Source organism: Lactuca sativa, chromosome 5, assembly GCF_002870075.4.
Source record: "Lactuca sativa cultivar Salinas chromosome 5, Lsat_Salinas_v11, whole genome shotgun sequence".
NCBI classification, from domain to species: domain Eukaryota; kingdom Viridiplantae; phylum Streptophyta; class Magnoliopsida; order Asterales; family Asteraceae; genus Lactuca; species Lactuca sativa.
The window spans coordinates 91,657,858-91,675,733 of NC_056627.2; the positions used below are offsets into that span (position 1 = coordinate 91,657,858).

The following is a 17,876-nucleotide window of genomic DNA, read 5'->3' on the forward strand; positions in this document are numbered from 1 at the left end:
TGCGGCACGACTTGGACCAGGCTCACCCATTTGCTATCCGAGATTGGATAGATCATTCCTGCATCTAAGAGATTCAAAATATTTTTCTTGACCACTCCATCGTTGGCAGATTCAACCTTCTTTGTGCGTCTCTACTTGGATTACATTCATCCTCCATTAAGATCTTGTGCATAGAAGTGGAGGAACTCAACCCTTTGATATCCGCAATCGTCCAACCCATTGCTTCTTTATGTTCCTTCAAAACTTTGAGGAGTTGCTCTTCTTCACACTCGGTTAAGTGAGTTGAAATGATGACCGGAAGAGTCTCGTTGTTTCCCAAGTATGCATACTTCAAGTGTTGAGGAAGGACTTTTAATTCCAACTCCGGTGGTTGAACAAGGGAGGGCAGCAATCTTGTGTGAGCTTGAGATAACTCAATTTGCTTCACACTAAATTGAGTGGTGTTCTTGATCTCCAAATTGTTAACCAATCTTTCAACTTCGGGGTCTAGTGAGTAGAGCTTCAACTTCTTGGCTAATTTTCCACAATCAAACCCTTTGCTTAAAATCATCTCCAACATGTCACCATTAGACAACTCAAACAACTCTTGGAGTTAATGGTTCAATAGCATCAACAAAACACAATCATGAAACATCAATAGGGTATCTCATAGCATCATAGATGTTAAAACTTATTGTTTCCCCATCAAACTCTATCGTTAAGTTTCCTGCATATACAACAATCTTTGTTCTAGCCGTCTTCAAGAATGGTCTCCAAGGTAAAATTATACCCGACTTGGAGGACACTTGTTCATATACATCAATCACATAGAAATCCTCCGGGAAGACTAATTGGTTCACTTCCAAGACATCTTCCAAAATACCTCTAGGAAAGACACTTGATTTATCCACAAGAGAGATTATGACACCAGTTTCACTTAGAGGACCAACATTCAATGATTCATACACCGAATAGTACATGACATTAATAGAAGCACCAAGGTCAAGCATAGCACTACTAAAAGTGACATCTCCTATCTTGCAAGGAACCGTAAACATTCCTGAATCTTTACACTTAGGTGGAAGCTTCCTGTACAAAACCGCAGATGCGTTTTCATTGATAAAAATTTTCTCATTTCCCTTCAACTTGCTCTTATTGGTACAAAGTTCTTTCAAAAACTTTTCATACCTAGGGATTTGCTTGATTGCATCAAGTAGAGGGATATTTACTTCCACCTTTCGAAAGGTGTCCAAAATCTCTTTCTCCTCCATTTTCTTCTTTGAAGTTGCAAGTCGAGAGGGGAACGACGATCGAATGGCTATTAGAGTTACTATAGGGGTAGTCTTCCTTGGAACTCCGACTTGTGCATCATCCTTGATTATAGATTCTTCTATGGGAATAACTTCTATTTCTTCCTCTTCATCCCTTGGCTTCTTCTTCGAACTACTCTCTCTGATTTGTTTGCCACTTCTCAAGGTCACCACATTGACATTTGGGTTCTTTTCGGTTTGAGAAGGCAACTTTCCACGGGACTCCACATTGCTTATGGATGTAACTATATCTCCCATTTGTGCTTCAAGGTTGGAGATACTAGTTCTTGTCTCTTTCTGGAATTGTTGGGTACTAGTGGCTAAGGATTTGACAATGTCTTCAAGAGATATTATGGAGCGACTTGGTTGGGATTGAGGAGGTTGTTGGTGATGTGGAGGGTGTGGTTTGGGTTGATAATGTGGTTGCGAGTGTTGGTAATGAGGTTGTGGTGGTGGATATGATGGTCTAACCAATGCATTTTGAAGCAATGGTCTCGGGTTGTAGCTCATGTTGGGATTGGCTTCCAACTTGAATTATATGCATTTTGGTAACCGGATGGCTTGTTGTGGTAGTTTTGGAATTCTCCCGTGTCATTCACATGTTCCGCATCTTCTTGGAGAATGGGACACATATCCATGGGATGTCCCATGCTTGCACATATTCCACAAACCATCCCTTGGGGAGTTTTTCCCATGGCTAGCTTTTGGACAATGGAGGTTAGATCTTTGATTTGAGACTCGAGATTTGATGCCCCAACTTCATTGACTTTTTGTTAAGTCTCCCTCTTCATATCTTGGCGAGGTCCAAAATGTTGAGAATTTGCGGCTATGGTGTTGAATAGTTGTCTTTTTTGTTGTGGAGTTTTGCTAAAGATATCTCCACCACTTGAGGCATAAACTAGTCTTCTCTCCATTGGTAGCTATCCCTCATAGAAGTTTTGAATGAGGAGTTGCTCCGGGATTTGGTGTTGTGGGCAACTATAACACAAGTTGTTGAACCTCTCCCAATAATCATGGAAAGTCTCATTTTGACCTTGGCGGATTCCACAAATCTCAGTTCTAAGACTTGAAACTCTTGAAGCGGGATAGAACTTATCAAGAAAAGCTCTTGCCATGTCGGTCCATGAGTTGATTGACCCCGGTGGAAGATAAAATAACCAATCTTTTGCTCTATCGGCCAATGAAAAGGGGAATGCCCTTAGCTTGATTTGGTCATCGATTGACCCTTGTGGCTTCATACTAGTGCAAATAACGTGGAACATCTTCAAATGCTTATGAGGGTCTTAATTCTCCAATCCATGTAAAGTTGGGAGGTGATGGACTAAACTTGAATTCAATTCCAAACCTCCTTCCAATACAGGGTAATTGATACCAGTTGGAGTTTGGGTAACATCGGGTTCCCTCATTTTCCTTAAGGTTCTTTCGGGAGCTTCTCCTCCGTCTGCCATTTCGATTGGTTCAATAATGGGTGGATTTTGTTGTAGAGGTGGTGTTTCGAGAATTTCTTGGCGAGGGTCGGGACTTGAATCGGGTTCCGTATCACTTGATGAAGCGGGTTCAACCTTCGGATCCACGTGAGGATAAGAAGTTTGACCGCGTTCAATTTGCTTTTCCTTCGCCAAACGCCTTGATTCTTTTTCAATATCCGGGTTGTAAATCAAGTCACATGTACGCTGAGATTTGGGCATAGAGAAACAAATTGGAAATAAACTAATCCCCGGAAACGACGCCAAAATTTGGTGGTTGTCGAGCCCAACAAAATAAATACCCTAGATATTACATACTAAAATAGTGTACATTGGTAAAGAGATCGTATCCACGAAGATTTGCTCAATTTAAATCTCTATGTAAATCACTCGTTCAAGTACTTGTAAAACAAAAGTAAAAGTAAAACGGGGGGGGGGGGGGGGGGGTTTAATTCTTTTTGATTGTTTGACAAAATTAAAACTAGATAGAATGTAAATATGACAAGTAAACAAGTAAAAGATTTGATTAAATTCAATGAAGTGAAATTGGTTGATTTTGGGATACTCCACATGGATGACATGGTTGACTTATCATTAGACTAAATGGAGTAACACTTGTGAATTAGTTTAACTTGGCTATAGCAATTCATAAGCACAAATTACCTCAACTCTTCTTAGATATTAAAATGGTTAGAGAAGCTCCAACACATTTCGTTAATTAAAGTCACAAAATCAATGAAGCATATAATCTTGTGAAAATTAATTAGCTTTGAGTTCTAAGAGTCACCAAATCCATAGGATAATCAAATGCTTACATTATCATTATGGAGGAAGCATTCCCATGGGTTTAATGATATGGAAACAAACATATAAACCATTTGTAGCTTACCTACCTCAAAGTCCATTACTTAACCAAGAAGTTGATCAACAAAAATATATGCTCACTCATCCAAGCTCATGATCAAAGATAAATAAACATAACAAGAAGTTTAACTAGAGAACATTTCCATAAACTTCAAACACAAGGTAATAATAGTCTTCAGAACAACCAATCATTCATGGGATTAAACCCTAATCAAGCAAGTGAAAATCTAGCCAAGCATGGCCAAAATAAAGGAAATAGAAGAAAGTTTAGTGATACCAAACATTGTTCTAGGTTCAAGATGAAAAAAATAACACCAATCTTCGATTCTTCAACTTCTTCTCCAATGTTCTTGAGAGCAAAATAGTGGTTTTCTCCAACTGTTAGATGAGAATAATGCCTCCAATTTCCAGCAAAAAGGGTTCATTTTCGGATTCAAAAAGGTGCCAAAAGCCATCCACCAACCTTCCACAAATAGAGTCAACAAGTCAAAAACCGGGATCAATTCAACACAACTCACGTGGACCGCGTATGGGTCCATGCGGACCGCGTGGGTCTCACTGATTGTGGGACTTGGGCCATTTAAAATACAATCTAGCCTAATCTTCTCATTCACACTTTAGCCCACATGCATAACTCTTGAGAGCCCAGTTGTGCCATTCCAAAGCCTCCAATGATTGGTCTAATGCTCTTTCAATCTTCCATAGCTCGAGTCCGTGTCGCCTCATCATCATTCTCGCTCAAAAATTAAGTCCAACTTGATTTCTTGTTTATGCTGACACCAAGCTCAATCGCACCTCTTCAAGTCCACAAGCAAACCGCAAGGCTCCAAAAGTCCCGCACTCCTTCCATATCTCAAACAACAATTATTCTTCGAAAAATCCTGCAAATAAGCTCAAAAGACTGAAAAGCACCCGGTAAAGGTGAAAAATAATAAAAAGAGAAAATATGCATGAAGATTAACTAAAATGAGATAATTTTTACTAAAAATAAACTATGAATAGAAGTAAATAAAATAAACTATCAGTACCTTACCAAGTCGTTGGTGGAGCGTGTGTGGTTAACCGACACACTAACTTGGACTGGTAAGGATGGCAAAGGGTGACTTAATGTTTATCATAGATCGGTGGAGCGTGTGTGGTTAACCGATACATTGATTAGGTGATAATATTAAGGGTACCGAGTGAATTTGCATGGTTATTCACACCTTGTTTTGTGATCCTCGGCATCCCAGTCACAAAATCTAAAGGGCACAATCGAGATTGAAACATGCCATTGAAAAGTTCAAGGAATCTCAAAAGATCTAGGAGTTTCAAAACAATTAAAAGCTAATTTTATTTCGTTTTTCATGGTGGAAATTGGTGAATTGTCATTCACCTACCTTCAAATATTCTATAGCTTGGATTACGACATCCCTCTTCCAAGTTATAAAACATTGTGTTGCATCCTAGCCTTAATATTTCATATTGGGTGTTATATTAAGGATTTTAATCAACTAACTTGAATATCTCCCATAGTAGATGACTGGTTTAGACAAGTATGATATTCCTAAATCTCTTGGAATAAGCTTTCCTCTTGAAGATGATGTCCCACAACATCAGGCTTCACTTCCCCCCACCTCCTCAAATTATTCTCCCTAACCCACAAGTTCTTGAATAGTTCAAAGTCAATCAACCCCTATTGGCAAGTAAGGTCTATGTGTGCTCACATATTGACATGTTGGGAGAGTTGGGTGTCAAAGTCTTGAGAAAGTTGGTTGTTTAATCACTTTCTAAGTCTCATAGTGAGTTCCTTTGGGACTACTATGTAACAGACTATGACATGACCCTAATGATCTTATCTATCTGCTTTGTGCTGCTGAATCAGCAATGATTTGGAGCTCTGGTAAAGCAAATTTGATTAGTAGATCAACTTCCCAAACTACCATGGACACTGAGAGTTGGTGACATTAGATCTCTAGAAAAGCTTTTCCTTCCCAATGGAAAGGGATCGACCATAGTCAACTCGGTTGACCGAATGGTAAAGAGAAAGGCAAGTCTAAGATAGTCTAGTGTACCATTCCCAAAGGGTCCATTTGGTTCCATTGCCAAAAGAAGGGGCATTGGTTGCGAAGCTGCCCTAACTACCTGAAAGATCTAAGAGAAGGTCAAGTCCAAAAGTTTGACTCTGCTTCAGGTAAGCCCACTATCTAACTCTCTTAAGCTCCTATTTGAAGATTCTTAATACATTTTGATGTATGGCAGGATCAAGCAAAGGGAAGGAAGCTTAAATGAAGAGTATGTTTGTAACGACCCAAATTTCAAGGCCAAAAATTTCATTTTTGAATTAACGCATTAAATAATTTTTTTCCAAAACCTTGTCAAGAAAACATTTCATTACACGGTCATAATGTTGTATTTCAAACCATAATATCATAAGTATTAAAATCAGAGTACAGTCCCATAAACTTCTTGCGGAAACATGTGTATGTGTGATGCGCTGCTACACCGCCGACTCCTTTCCCTTCGACGAAGAGGTACCTGAAACCAAAACCAAAACTGTAAGCACAAAGCTTAGTGAGTTCCCCCAACATACCACATACCGTACAGTATCGTCGGTATCTTTCAACCGGTAACCTTCATCGGTACCTTTCAACTGGTAACTGGGGACTATTTCACCCCTACCACTAGCATACAATCAACAAATATAAGCATACAGTCAGGCATATCCGGGTACTGACCTACCCTTGGGTCTTAAGGACCATTGCTAGGGAAACTAATCCTTACCATACACATAACATAAACCCAGATAAACATCATAACCAATACATAACCAGACCAAGATAATTATCACAAAGACAATTATCTTCTAAATACCCCTTTTTGGTGGGCCGACATTGTGGCCTTTGACCCACCCCTACTGGAAGGTAACTCACCTCGATATCGTGCAGTGTCTGAACTATCCTTGGCGCACAAGTCAACTCCCAACGACTCCTCGATCCCTACACGACAACCTTTAAGTCAACACACATTACATACATGTAACACTCGTGTTTCTAGCCTAGGCATTTATATTGAGGTGATAGTCTAGGTTAACCTTTGTATCTCATTTTGAAGAAATGAAAAGGAATTATGTGGATATTATGTAAATGATGTGTTTTATGATTAATTATTAGGGTTTAATTAATTAAGAATAAAAATAATTGTCAAATATAAAGTGTAAGATTAAGACGATATCTTTACATAAAGTTGTAGTGGTCGAAACAAGGATTCTGGAGATATAAAGAATACCAAAATCCGAGTTATAACGAAGAAGTTATGACCTGTCGAAGTTTCGCGACAAAATCGACACGGTGCCGAATGTCGTAAAAAGTGAGTTTTTGTAAACTACTTTTTAGCCTTAGATATCTAAACGAAAGTCGTAGTATTCGTTAAACCGAGAAGTTCGATAAAAAGAACGCCCAGATCTGACTTCGTATGAGGAAGTTATGATTTTTCAAAGTTTCAGCTTAGCTGTAGATAGCTAAAAACTCGAATTTTAGATTGAGTGATTTTTAGCCGACACAACTTGAACGAGAATCGAAGGTCTCGTCATTAGTAGCACAACGGTAAAAAGTCTGACGAAAACGGATGTCGGATGAAGAAGTTATGAATTTTTATCGGATTTCCTGTCTCGGTCTGTTAAAAATAATAATATAAAAATTAAATTCAAAATTAGCCGTCGAAGTCTAAACGAACGTTGTAGAGCGTAATTTTACCTACACTTGCATATAAAGAACGTCAAAAACGGAGTTCATATGCGAAAGTTATGGATGTTAGAAGTTTTGGCGTGAAAATCGAGAAAATTCGCATAGTCACGAGTTGCCACGTCACCCTCGCCTCGCATGTGCCACGTGTCAGAAATGGTGAGTCATGCGAAGCCACGTGTCGAATTCTGAGTTGACCGAAGGGAGACCCAATCCGAACCTCACACGCCTTAGTCCGAGCCTTGCACATGGACTGCTAGACCGCGGTCCAATCAGCAACCGCCACCGAGGCCCTCGACCATGCTGCCGTCTGCGCACCTTCGCCTGCGGACCCTACCACCGAAAATGACTTTGGACCTAGACCTCGGTCCAATCACAGATTGACAGCGAGCCCCTCGCAGGTGCGAGCCATCCCTCCGAGCCTTCGAATCTGCGACGCGTGGCCTCTTCTCAGCCCTTGGATCAGAAGCCTCGCCCCTATAAATAGAAGGGTGCGAGACCTCCCGGGTATATTTTGGAAACGTGTCACTTTTAGCCCCTAAACCCATATTTCTTTCATCTTAACATCCCCCAAAGCACCGATATCAATTATAAGCCCTGGAATACTCCACGAAGTGCCCGAGAAGCCCAAAAAATTTATCTTTTCGGTTTCGAAGCCCGACCTTTGCAGTGCCCGGTTTCTCAATAAAACTCCTGGTTTTATTAGAAACGATCGTTTTAGGAAACGAATTGCTGCCGATTATCATCAAATCATGTGAGTGTATAGTCACTTTCATTTTACACATAGATATGACGTATTTTTTATGAAATACGTGCTACATGTAATTATATTAATTGTTTGATTGAGGTGACTGTTGAATTGATGTTTTATACAAGTTTTAAACTGTATATGTATTTTTATCTACAAATATGTTGGGTAAAACATGGGTAGATAGTGATGTGTGATAAAATAAAAGTGATGAGAGGCCTCGATGTGTTTTGAAATCGAGTCATCTAGTGGAGTTTGGATGACGACAACGGACTTTCTAGATAGTCCAGTGGGAAGCATTAGCAGGCCCACAACCTGTAGGTGTTAATGAACTTGGGTGTTCATTCGCTGTACTGTATCCCCCTCATGGTTGTCTTTAGGAAATGTATGGCTGAGGAAACCCCTTAGCAGTAGTGTCCATCCCGATGATATTCTTTAGGCTAGGTCCCTTGTGAAAAGTGTTTAGGGACATAAAGTGAGGATAACGAAATGAGTAATCAGGGTTATTGTTGATTGGTGAACTTAATAAGATAATTATTACTGTGGGTTGAAAACCCTATATGCTCACCAGGCTCCCAAGCCTGACCCACTCAACTTTTTATGTTACAGGTAGTGGACCCCTAGCATACTCGGAGGACGACAAAAGATTTTTGGATTATAGGCCTGTAGTTGTAAATAACTGCTGAAAGGCTTTTAATGTCTTGTTTATGCTTTTGATCTGTATCGGAACATGACATCCCGAGGTTTTGATATATATATGGAAAATATATACCTTCTTAATAAAGGGTTTTGATAAACTTTTATCATATGTTGTTTGGGGACCAATTCCGCAACATCTTTTGAAAAGATTCCTCTGATTTTATTTTAAAAAGCATAAATTAAATCGGTCTTTTCTGGCCGAGAAATTAGGGGATGTCACAGTTGGTATCAGAGCATTAGTTTAAGCGAACTAAGAAATTGTAGGATTTCTAAACTTAAACTTAGAATGCTAAGTGATGATTGTGAGATGAGTGTCTACCATATTTTAGACACGAGCACTAGTTTATTTTAGGAAAGATGCCTAAAATGCACTTATGTGCTAAATGCTATGTGTTTGCCATGTGTGCCATTATTTGTTCGGATCCATGGTATGTTGCCGACCGGATCTGGAAACCTTATGTGTGTAGGATTCTAAGCGTATGATTACGAGATTAGAACTAACATGTAAACGTTTCGGAGTGATAAGGGAATTGACATGTTTAACAAGGATAAAGACCTAAATTCGCCTTATTTGGTATATAGATTGTAATGGCAAGAACTCGTAGTGGAGCTGTTAATGCAAATGGAAACAGGGATCAACAGCCTCAACCTCAAGTAGTTGAGCAAGTACCTGTTGTAGGAGCTGCACCTGAGCCAATGACAATGGTTGGGGTACAAGCAATGATCCAGATGATGTTAGATCACCAGATGGAGGAGACAAGGCGATTACTACAACATCATAGAGAAGAAACTACGATACCTATTGAACAGCCCGTATTGAATGAAGGGGAATCAGTAGGAGGGAACTACAATGGGACTTTTGGTCAAGCCAACCTACCGATAGTTAGAAAAAACAACCAGGATGGAGGAGTTGATGGACGCGGATACAAACATAAAGATTTCATGGCATCTAAACCGCCGTGTCTATCTGGAAGTTCGACACTGGTGGAAGTCATGAATTGGATCTCCGAAATGGAGACGATGTTTGAAAGTTATGAGTCCAACAACAAACAAAAGATCGCACTTGAAATTCCTCTGTTAAAGTTTAGTGTGTTGAGCTGGTGGAAGTTACTAGCTGATTCGATGCCCAAGGTAGAAGCTAGTAAGATGTCTTGGGATGATTCTGTGGTACAACTGAAATTGCAGTACAACTCTGAGCCGGATCTTCTAGAAATTAATAATGAGTTCCATAATTTTAAGAAGGGAAAGATGAGCGTTACTGAATACGCTGCTAGTTTTATAGAAAAGATGAAGATTGTTCCTCATCTAGTTCCAACAGAACTCTCTAAGGTCAACAAGTTTTCCCTCGGATTACCAGCGGACTTTGGTCTGATGGTTAAGAAAGCAACCACTTTGAAAGCCGCCATCTGGGCTGCTAAGAATGTTGAGGTTCAGATCAGAGAAAAGGGTCTGGAGAGGGCAAAAGTTGGTGAAAAGAGAAAATTTGAAGGGACTTCAGGTTCCAACAAGAAAAGCAAATTTTCTAAGTCCAAGAAGTTTGGAGGAGGAGGAAGTGAAGTGAAATGGTGTGAGAAGTGCAAGAAAAAGCACTCTGGGAAATGTAGTGAGGAGATGACTTGCTTCAAATGTGGAAAGACTGGGCATTATGTCAACGTGTGTCCATCCAACAAGACGGTATGTTTTGAGTGCCATGAAGTAGGGCATGTTCTTAAAGACTGTCCAAAGAGGAAGGATGCAGCAAAGCCCAATCTACCACCAAAGCCGAAGGCGAGAGCCTTTCAAATGACACTTGAAGCTGCAAAAGAAGAAGTCGATGTCGCTTCAGGTACCTTTCTCGTAAACGAATTGCCTGCCCAAATTTTGTTTGATTTTGGAGCCAATTACTCCTTTATTTCGCATGAATTTGGTAGATAGACTAGTTAATGCTATAATAGTCGAGATTGCTAGTGGCAAGTTTGTACCTGTTAGCCATCGTATGAAAAACATCCTCATTGACTTGGATGGGAATAAGTTCCACGAGGAATTATTGCCTATCGAGTTAAAATGGATTCGACATAGTTTTAGGAATGGATTGGCTTAGTGCCAATGATGCCGAAATTTTGTGTAGAAAGAAGATAGTAAAAGTAAACCCTCCAGGGAAAGAGTCGTTTATGGTGTATGGAGACAAACGTAGAGTAAATTCTGGAATCATTTCCCTAATGAAAGGCAGAAAGTGTTTGGCCAAGGGACGTACATCATATCTAGCGTTCGTGATTGATGCTAAGATTGAAAAGGAGGAGGTGTAGAATATTCCGGTGGTGTGTGATTATCCGAAAGTCTTTCCCGAAGATCTTCCTGGATTGCCCCCTGATCGACAAGTAGAATTCCGTATCAACTTGTTACCAGGAACGACACTGATAGCAAAAGCACCGTATCGATTAGCACCAACAGAGATGAAAGAACTTATGACACAACTTCAGGAGTTATTGGACAAAGGTTTCATTCGACCTAGTTCATCGCCCTGAGGAGCCCCTGTGTTATTTGTAAAGAAGAAAGACGGGAGCATGAGAATGTACATCGATTACAGAGAGCTGAACAAAGCGACGATAAAGAACAAGTACCCGTTGCCGAGGATCGATGACCTATTCGACCAGTTGCAAGGTTCGAGCTATTTCTCAAAGATTGATCTTAGGTTGGGATACCATCAACTAAAGGTGAGAGAGCAGGATATCGAAAAGACTGCGTTTAGAACAAGATATGGACACTATGAATTTTTGGTTATGTCGTTCGGACTAACCAATGCCCCAGCAGCTTTCATGGATTTGATGAATAGGGTTTGTAAACCATTCCTAGATAAATCCGTGATAGTATTCATAGAAGACATCTTGATTTATTCGAAAAACAAGCAGGAGCATGAAAAGAATCTGCGTGAAGTGCTAGAAGTCCTGAAAAAGGAGAAGTTGTATGCAAAGTTCTCCAAATGTGAATTTTGGATTCAAGAAGTCCAATTTTTAGGTCATGTGGTTAACCAAGAAGGAATAATGGTTGACCCAGCAAAGATTGAAGTTGTGATGAAGTGGGAACAACCAAAAAGTCCTACGAAGATTCGAAGCTGTTTAGGATTAGCTAGATATTACCGAAGGTTTTGTTGGATTAATGTCTAAGTCCATAACTATATTTGGTATGTACTTGACCCGACCCGGCATGGTCCATTTGGGTTGCACTTCACCGACACAATTTATATGGATAATCTTTTGAGAATAGTATGTTTATGATTAATATTAATATATTATAAGTTCTAATATATTAATATGGAATCATATTATTTAATTAGTATTGATCAAGAATTAATTTATAATTAATTAAGTGATCAAAAGGAACTAATTAAATATGGACTCTTATATATATGGAATGGGCCAAGTTCATTTAGGTTGGGCTAAGCTTTCATGGATAGTCCATGGAGTGTTTAACCCATGGATCCTAGGAAATGAAAGGTCATGGGTATTAGGGTTTAACCCTAATCCTCCATACTATATAAAGATGTCTTTGGTTGGTGAAATTGGCACTAGTGTGGATACACTAAAGAAGGGCTAGCCAATTTCACTAGAGAGAACCAAGTAATCATATTCTCTAAAGTATTCCAAGGTGTCTTGGTGATTTGTGATTCCACTTGAGGCTTCCACACTATTGGGGCTAAGCTCTTAAAGCTTGAAGACATCAAGCTACATCAAGAGGTATGTATTCTATCTTGTTACATTCATAGTTTTTGTATGCTAGATTAGGATAATACCTTGGATGTTCTTATTTGCATGTATAATAGAGAAAACATAGATCCAAGGTATTTAGGGTTGCATGTACACTTAGGAAGTGTTAGAATGCTCAAAACCCAACAGTGGTATCAGAGCCACGGGTTGTTTTCTGTTATATTGATGCAAATATTTTATTTTCAAAGTTGAAAAAAAAAAGGAAAAAAAACATGAAGTTCGTCAAATTTTAAGATAATTACTTGTTCTTGTGAAAAACTAATTATTTGTAAAATTTGAATAATTTGCTTTATGAGTTGAATTAGGTGAAATTTAATAAAAGATAAAATGATATGATTATTTTATTAGTTTTAAAAGTTTGATCTAAAGAGTTTTATTTTTTGAAACCTCCATAAGTTATGGATATGAAAAGGTTTTAAAAAAAAAAATTGATTCAAAGTTTTTATGGAGTTACAAAATTTGGTGTTAATGTTTTAAAGGATTCCATAACTTAAGAATAAGTTATGGATCACCAAAAGTTTTTTGTGTTACCTTGTTTTATGAGTGAATTTAGATTAATGAATAAAATTATGTGATAGTTGGTTTTAATCCAAATTAATCTAAGAACTGATTCTAAAATGTGTTCTTGTAACTTGTCCTCAAGTTATATGAAAAGTCACATTTAAGAATCATAAAACTCATAAAAATTGGCAAAGGTTACAAAAATGAAGAGTCTAGTTCTAATTAAATGGTTTTATGACTCCATAACTTGTCCTCAAGTTATGGAGGACCAAGAGTCTCTTCATTTAATAAAATAAAATAATAAAAAAAAAAAAGGTGTAACCTTAATTAATTTCATAAGTTATAAAATAAAGAAAAGTTAATTCTTTTATTAGTTTAAAGTCTTCCATAACTTGTCCTCAAGTTATGGAACTTGAAGAGTTTTTGGATTAAAACTACTTTAAACACATAAGTTATGGAATTAATTAGTTTTGAATAGTTTCAAAACTTGCCCTCAAGTTTTGGAATTTGTAAAGTTTTCTCTTATGAATACTTTAATTCCAAGTTAGCCCTTAGAATTTTAAAAGTTTAAATTCAACCCTTATACTTTATAATATTATAAGTTAATAATATATATATGTATAAGAGTAAAGTCAGTCTTACCGCTAGTACGCCTCATTCACGAAGCCGGTCTATAAGGTGGGTATAAGGTTGTTTCCTATAAAATGGCAACTTAATGGGTGTCCACTCTCACCCACCGCTTGCTTGACTGGTGGAGGGTCGTTAGCCGAACGGGTTTGACAAGACTATAATTCTCCCTTCATTAAAAGTATTAGTGATAAATACTAAGTAACTAAACACTTATAAATACCCAATTCTTAGTTACTTAGGAAAATGTGAATAAGGTGCTAATCCATGAAATTACACTTTGCACTTTGTTTAAGTCGGTTAGTGGAGCGTGTGTGGTTAACCGGCACACTAACTCGTATTTAACAAGGTAGGCAAAGGGTAACTTAATGTTTATCATAGTATCGGTGGAGCGTGTGTGGTTAACCGGCACATCGATTGAGGGGTAAACACTTAAGGGTACCAAGTAATTTGCATGGTTACTTCACACCTTGTTTTGTGATCCTCGGCATCCCAGTCACAAAACCTGAAGGGCACACTCGAGATTGAAACATGCCATTGAACAGTTCAATGAATCTCAAAGATCTAGGAGTTTCAAAACCAATTAAAACCTAATAATACATTTCGTTTATCTTGGTGGAAATTGGTGAATCGTCATTCACCTACCTTCAAATATTTTATAGCTTGGATTACGGCATACCTCTTCTAAGTTATAAAATAGTTTGTTGGGTCCTAGCCTTAATATTTCATATTGGGTGTCATATTAAGGACTTTAAATCAACTATCTTGAATATCTCCCAAAAGTTGTCTGGTTTAGGCACCTATGATCTTCCCAAATCTCTTGAAACAAGGTTTCCTAATGAAGATGATGTCCCATGGATATCATACTTCTTTCTCCTCCTCCAATTATTCTCCCTAACCCACAAGTTCTTGAAAAGTTTAAGGTCACTCAAGCCCTATTGGCAAGGCAAGGTCTAGGTGTGATCACATCTTGGAGATGTAGTCACATATTGACAAGCCGGGAGAGTTGGGTGTCAAAGTCTTGAGAAAGTTGGTGGTTCAATCACTTTCTAAGTCACATAGTGAGTTCTTTTGGAACACCTATGAAACAGACTATGACAAGACCCTTAATGATCTTATCTATTTGTTAAGATCAACTTCCTAAAGCTTTATGGACATTGACAATGATGACATTGGATATCTAGTAAAGCTCTCTCTTCCCAGTGGAAAGGGATCAGCCATAGTCAACTCGGTTGACTAAATGGTAAAGAGAAAAGCTAAGTCTGTGATAGTCTCGTGTACCATTATCAAAGGGTCCATATGTTTATATTGCCAAAGGAAGGGGCATTGGTTGCGAAGCTGCCAAATTTACCTAAGGATGTTAAAGTCAATAAGTTTGACTCTACTTCAGGTAAAGTCCACTATCTAACTCTATTAAGTTTCTATTCTGAGATTCTTGATACATGATGTGACTGGGTCACATGGTGATGTTTTAAGAATCAAAGAAAAGTGAAGAAACTTAAAGAAAGAATATGCTAAATCTGATCGCATAGATGGATTTCTATCACGTAGTTTGAAGATCGGATTCTTGAGCTACTTCTCAGGAGTTATGAGATATTGCTTAGGAATAGATAACAACAAGTTTTCATATGAATTGTAAGGACAAGTTTTTCCGCAAAGTTTTAAAATAAAAGGAAAATTTTTGATTTTATTTATTTTAAAATATCCTTACAATGGCATTTGAGGAAAAATTGTTGCTTATATGATTCCATTAATAGCAAGAGTGGAAATATGAAATTGATTCTTTCATTTGTGGTAATGTCTAGATTTACCAAATAAGGAAAGATTCTCATCACCCAAGTTTCAATTGGACCGGAACTTGGAATCATGCAAGTTGTATAGCATGATGAATGAGAACCTTCAAGTATTGGGAAATTAAGACTAATTACTTGCTCACATGGATGTGTGAGTCAAGTAAAGGACTAAGGGATCGAGTACACATTCTTGTGCACCGGTCAAGTCGACCACAAAAGTTTGATAAGACTATTCGTCATAGTTTACTAAAGCTCAGTAAATATGATTATACTTACAAGTTTAAGTATAACTCTGAGACATTGGAAAAAGGTTCCAATGTAAGGCAGAGCGAATAACAAGAATCAAATTAGGCAGAAGGATAAAAGTTTCTCAAATCTGAAAATATGGGAGAGTACTTTAGTACCAGTTTCGTGATCATCTTAATGATTAAGAAACCATATCACAATTAGTTCTCTAAGGAAATCTTAGTGCATTCTTATGACTAAGAAGAGGGATCTTGAATTGTTGAAATGGTTAAATCAAGTAGATGAGTCATACTTCGTGCCAATACAAGTCTTAGAGTCATACTCCAAGATTGTAACATGAGTGACATGTCTTAAAGAAGGTTTAAAACACTTGTCAAATGTAAGAGTAACTTTTACTCTTGTACATTTGAAATTGGTAAGTTGTGATGTTTTGGATAAAACAAAGACCAACTTAGGCCAATTGGGTAAAGTGTTTTTCTTGATTAGAATCCGCACTATCTCTTGGATGTTTGACAAGGGAGTCTTATAGGTCAAGAGGACAGTGGGAGTCTTAAAGGTCTTGAAAGTCTCAAGAACTAATCAAGAATAAAACCTGAAGGTCTTCCTTAGCACACGACTTGAGGTTTATAACCTATCGTGTTGACATATCTGTGCCCATTCCAGTTAAAGTTGGCTTTGCATATGAGTTCTTAGAGTTCTCAATTGGTTGCACAACTACTTGGAAGCAATGGCAGGCCCTTGAGCTGCCAGGTGGCAAGAAATAAAGATTGAGTTCAATCCATATGAGTTTGGATTTGTCATTATCCTTGTCTTGTGGCTATGGTTTTGACAATTCACATGGATAAGAACACATACACCATTAAATCTAAGTGTCATAAGGTTTGTCTCCGATTCATGAAAATGATGGTGAGGAAACACTTTCACTAAGTAGATTTTAGCTAGATAGCAATTGTGATATTTGCATTCTCAAAGTCGTTAGTGGAGCGTGTGTGGTTTACCGGCACACTAACCTGGACTTGTGAGAAGTGGCAAAAAGGTCTAACCATTATGATTACGGCATACCTCTTCATAATTGTTTAGACTCACAAGTGTGCTATCTAAGGGAAGGTGTATGATTTTGATAAAGTCTTATCAAAACAATCTAGTATCAGAAATCTGAACTTTGGTAAGAAAGTCAATGAAGTATTGATTTTTAGAAGTCCAGCTGATTTCTGGGTACATGTCAAAGCTAGTGGGAGCATAAGTGTTATGCTAATAATCATCATGTTAGTGGGAGCATGATAATTATGATAAGTATTGCAAGTTAGCAATGTTAATTATAGAAAAACAAAAGTTTCAATTGGGAAAGAGTTGTTTTGCTATAATTAAGGGAGAGGAAATTATACTTCATCTCAAATCTACAAGTTTAGATCGTGAGGTTTTAATCATTTAGTCAAGGAAATATATATGAATTTCACGTTGGAATGGCTCAACACAAGGAAATTCTGTATATGAGTCCATTATTTGCGTTCTAAATTTGATTATGATTAGGGCATCCCTTTTCATAATCTGAATTATGAGAACTTGGCAAATTGAAATGGTAATAGTATAGCAAAAGATTGGTTTAGTCTTTATGTGAGACATCATGAATCGTGTCCCATATGCTTCGGATATAGGATCGATTACATGTGCTATATTCATCCTTTCTAAAAATTTTCCAAATGCCTAGGGTATTAAGAAGGGAAAAGGTTTAGAACTGGATATGACTAAAAGGATTAAACAATTGTCGAGAACAATCTAAGGTTTACAAAAGATTGCTTGCTCAAGGACGGTTGGAAGTACAGTGATAATTCTGGAAGGACCATATTGACATAATCTATAAGGAGGCAACTCTTTTTCAGAAGTGATAGTCAAAATGGAATCTGGAAATGTTTCAAAGTTAGAATTTTCAATCTGTGTAAGATTAAGGAAACTTAATGCAAGAAAGATATTTCCAAGGAGTTGATCTCCTTTGGAATACTCTGTAATGATTGTTGCCAAGTCTTTGTGAGTTTGTGCATAATCGTTACAAGAGGATCAATGCATATAAGTTTAGAATCTAACAGATTTCAGTAAATGGCATGAATTTGGAATTCTTGCATTTGCGGTAAGGATTTGCGAATGTGAAAAGAGATTCATTGAAGTTATGTTCAATTGATC

General features: G+C 37.8%; 1 protein-coding gene across 1 annotated transcript; it reads right to left on the reverse strand.

Annotated features, from left to right (window-relative positions):
• Positions 1 to 623: 623 nt before the first annotated feature.
• Positions 624 to 1,799, reverse strand: LOC111917542 (uncharacterized). Its single transcript, XM_023913219.1, has one exon. The coding sequence runs from the start codon at positions 1,797 to 1,799 to the stop codon at positions 624 to 626; it is 1,176 nt and encodes a 391-aa protein (XP_023768987.1).
• Positions 1,800 to 17,876: the final 16,077 nt, after the last annotated feature.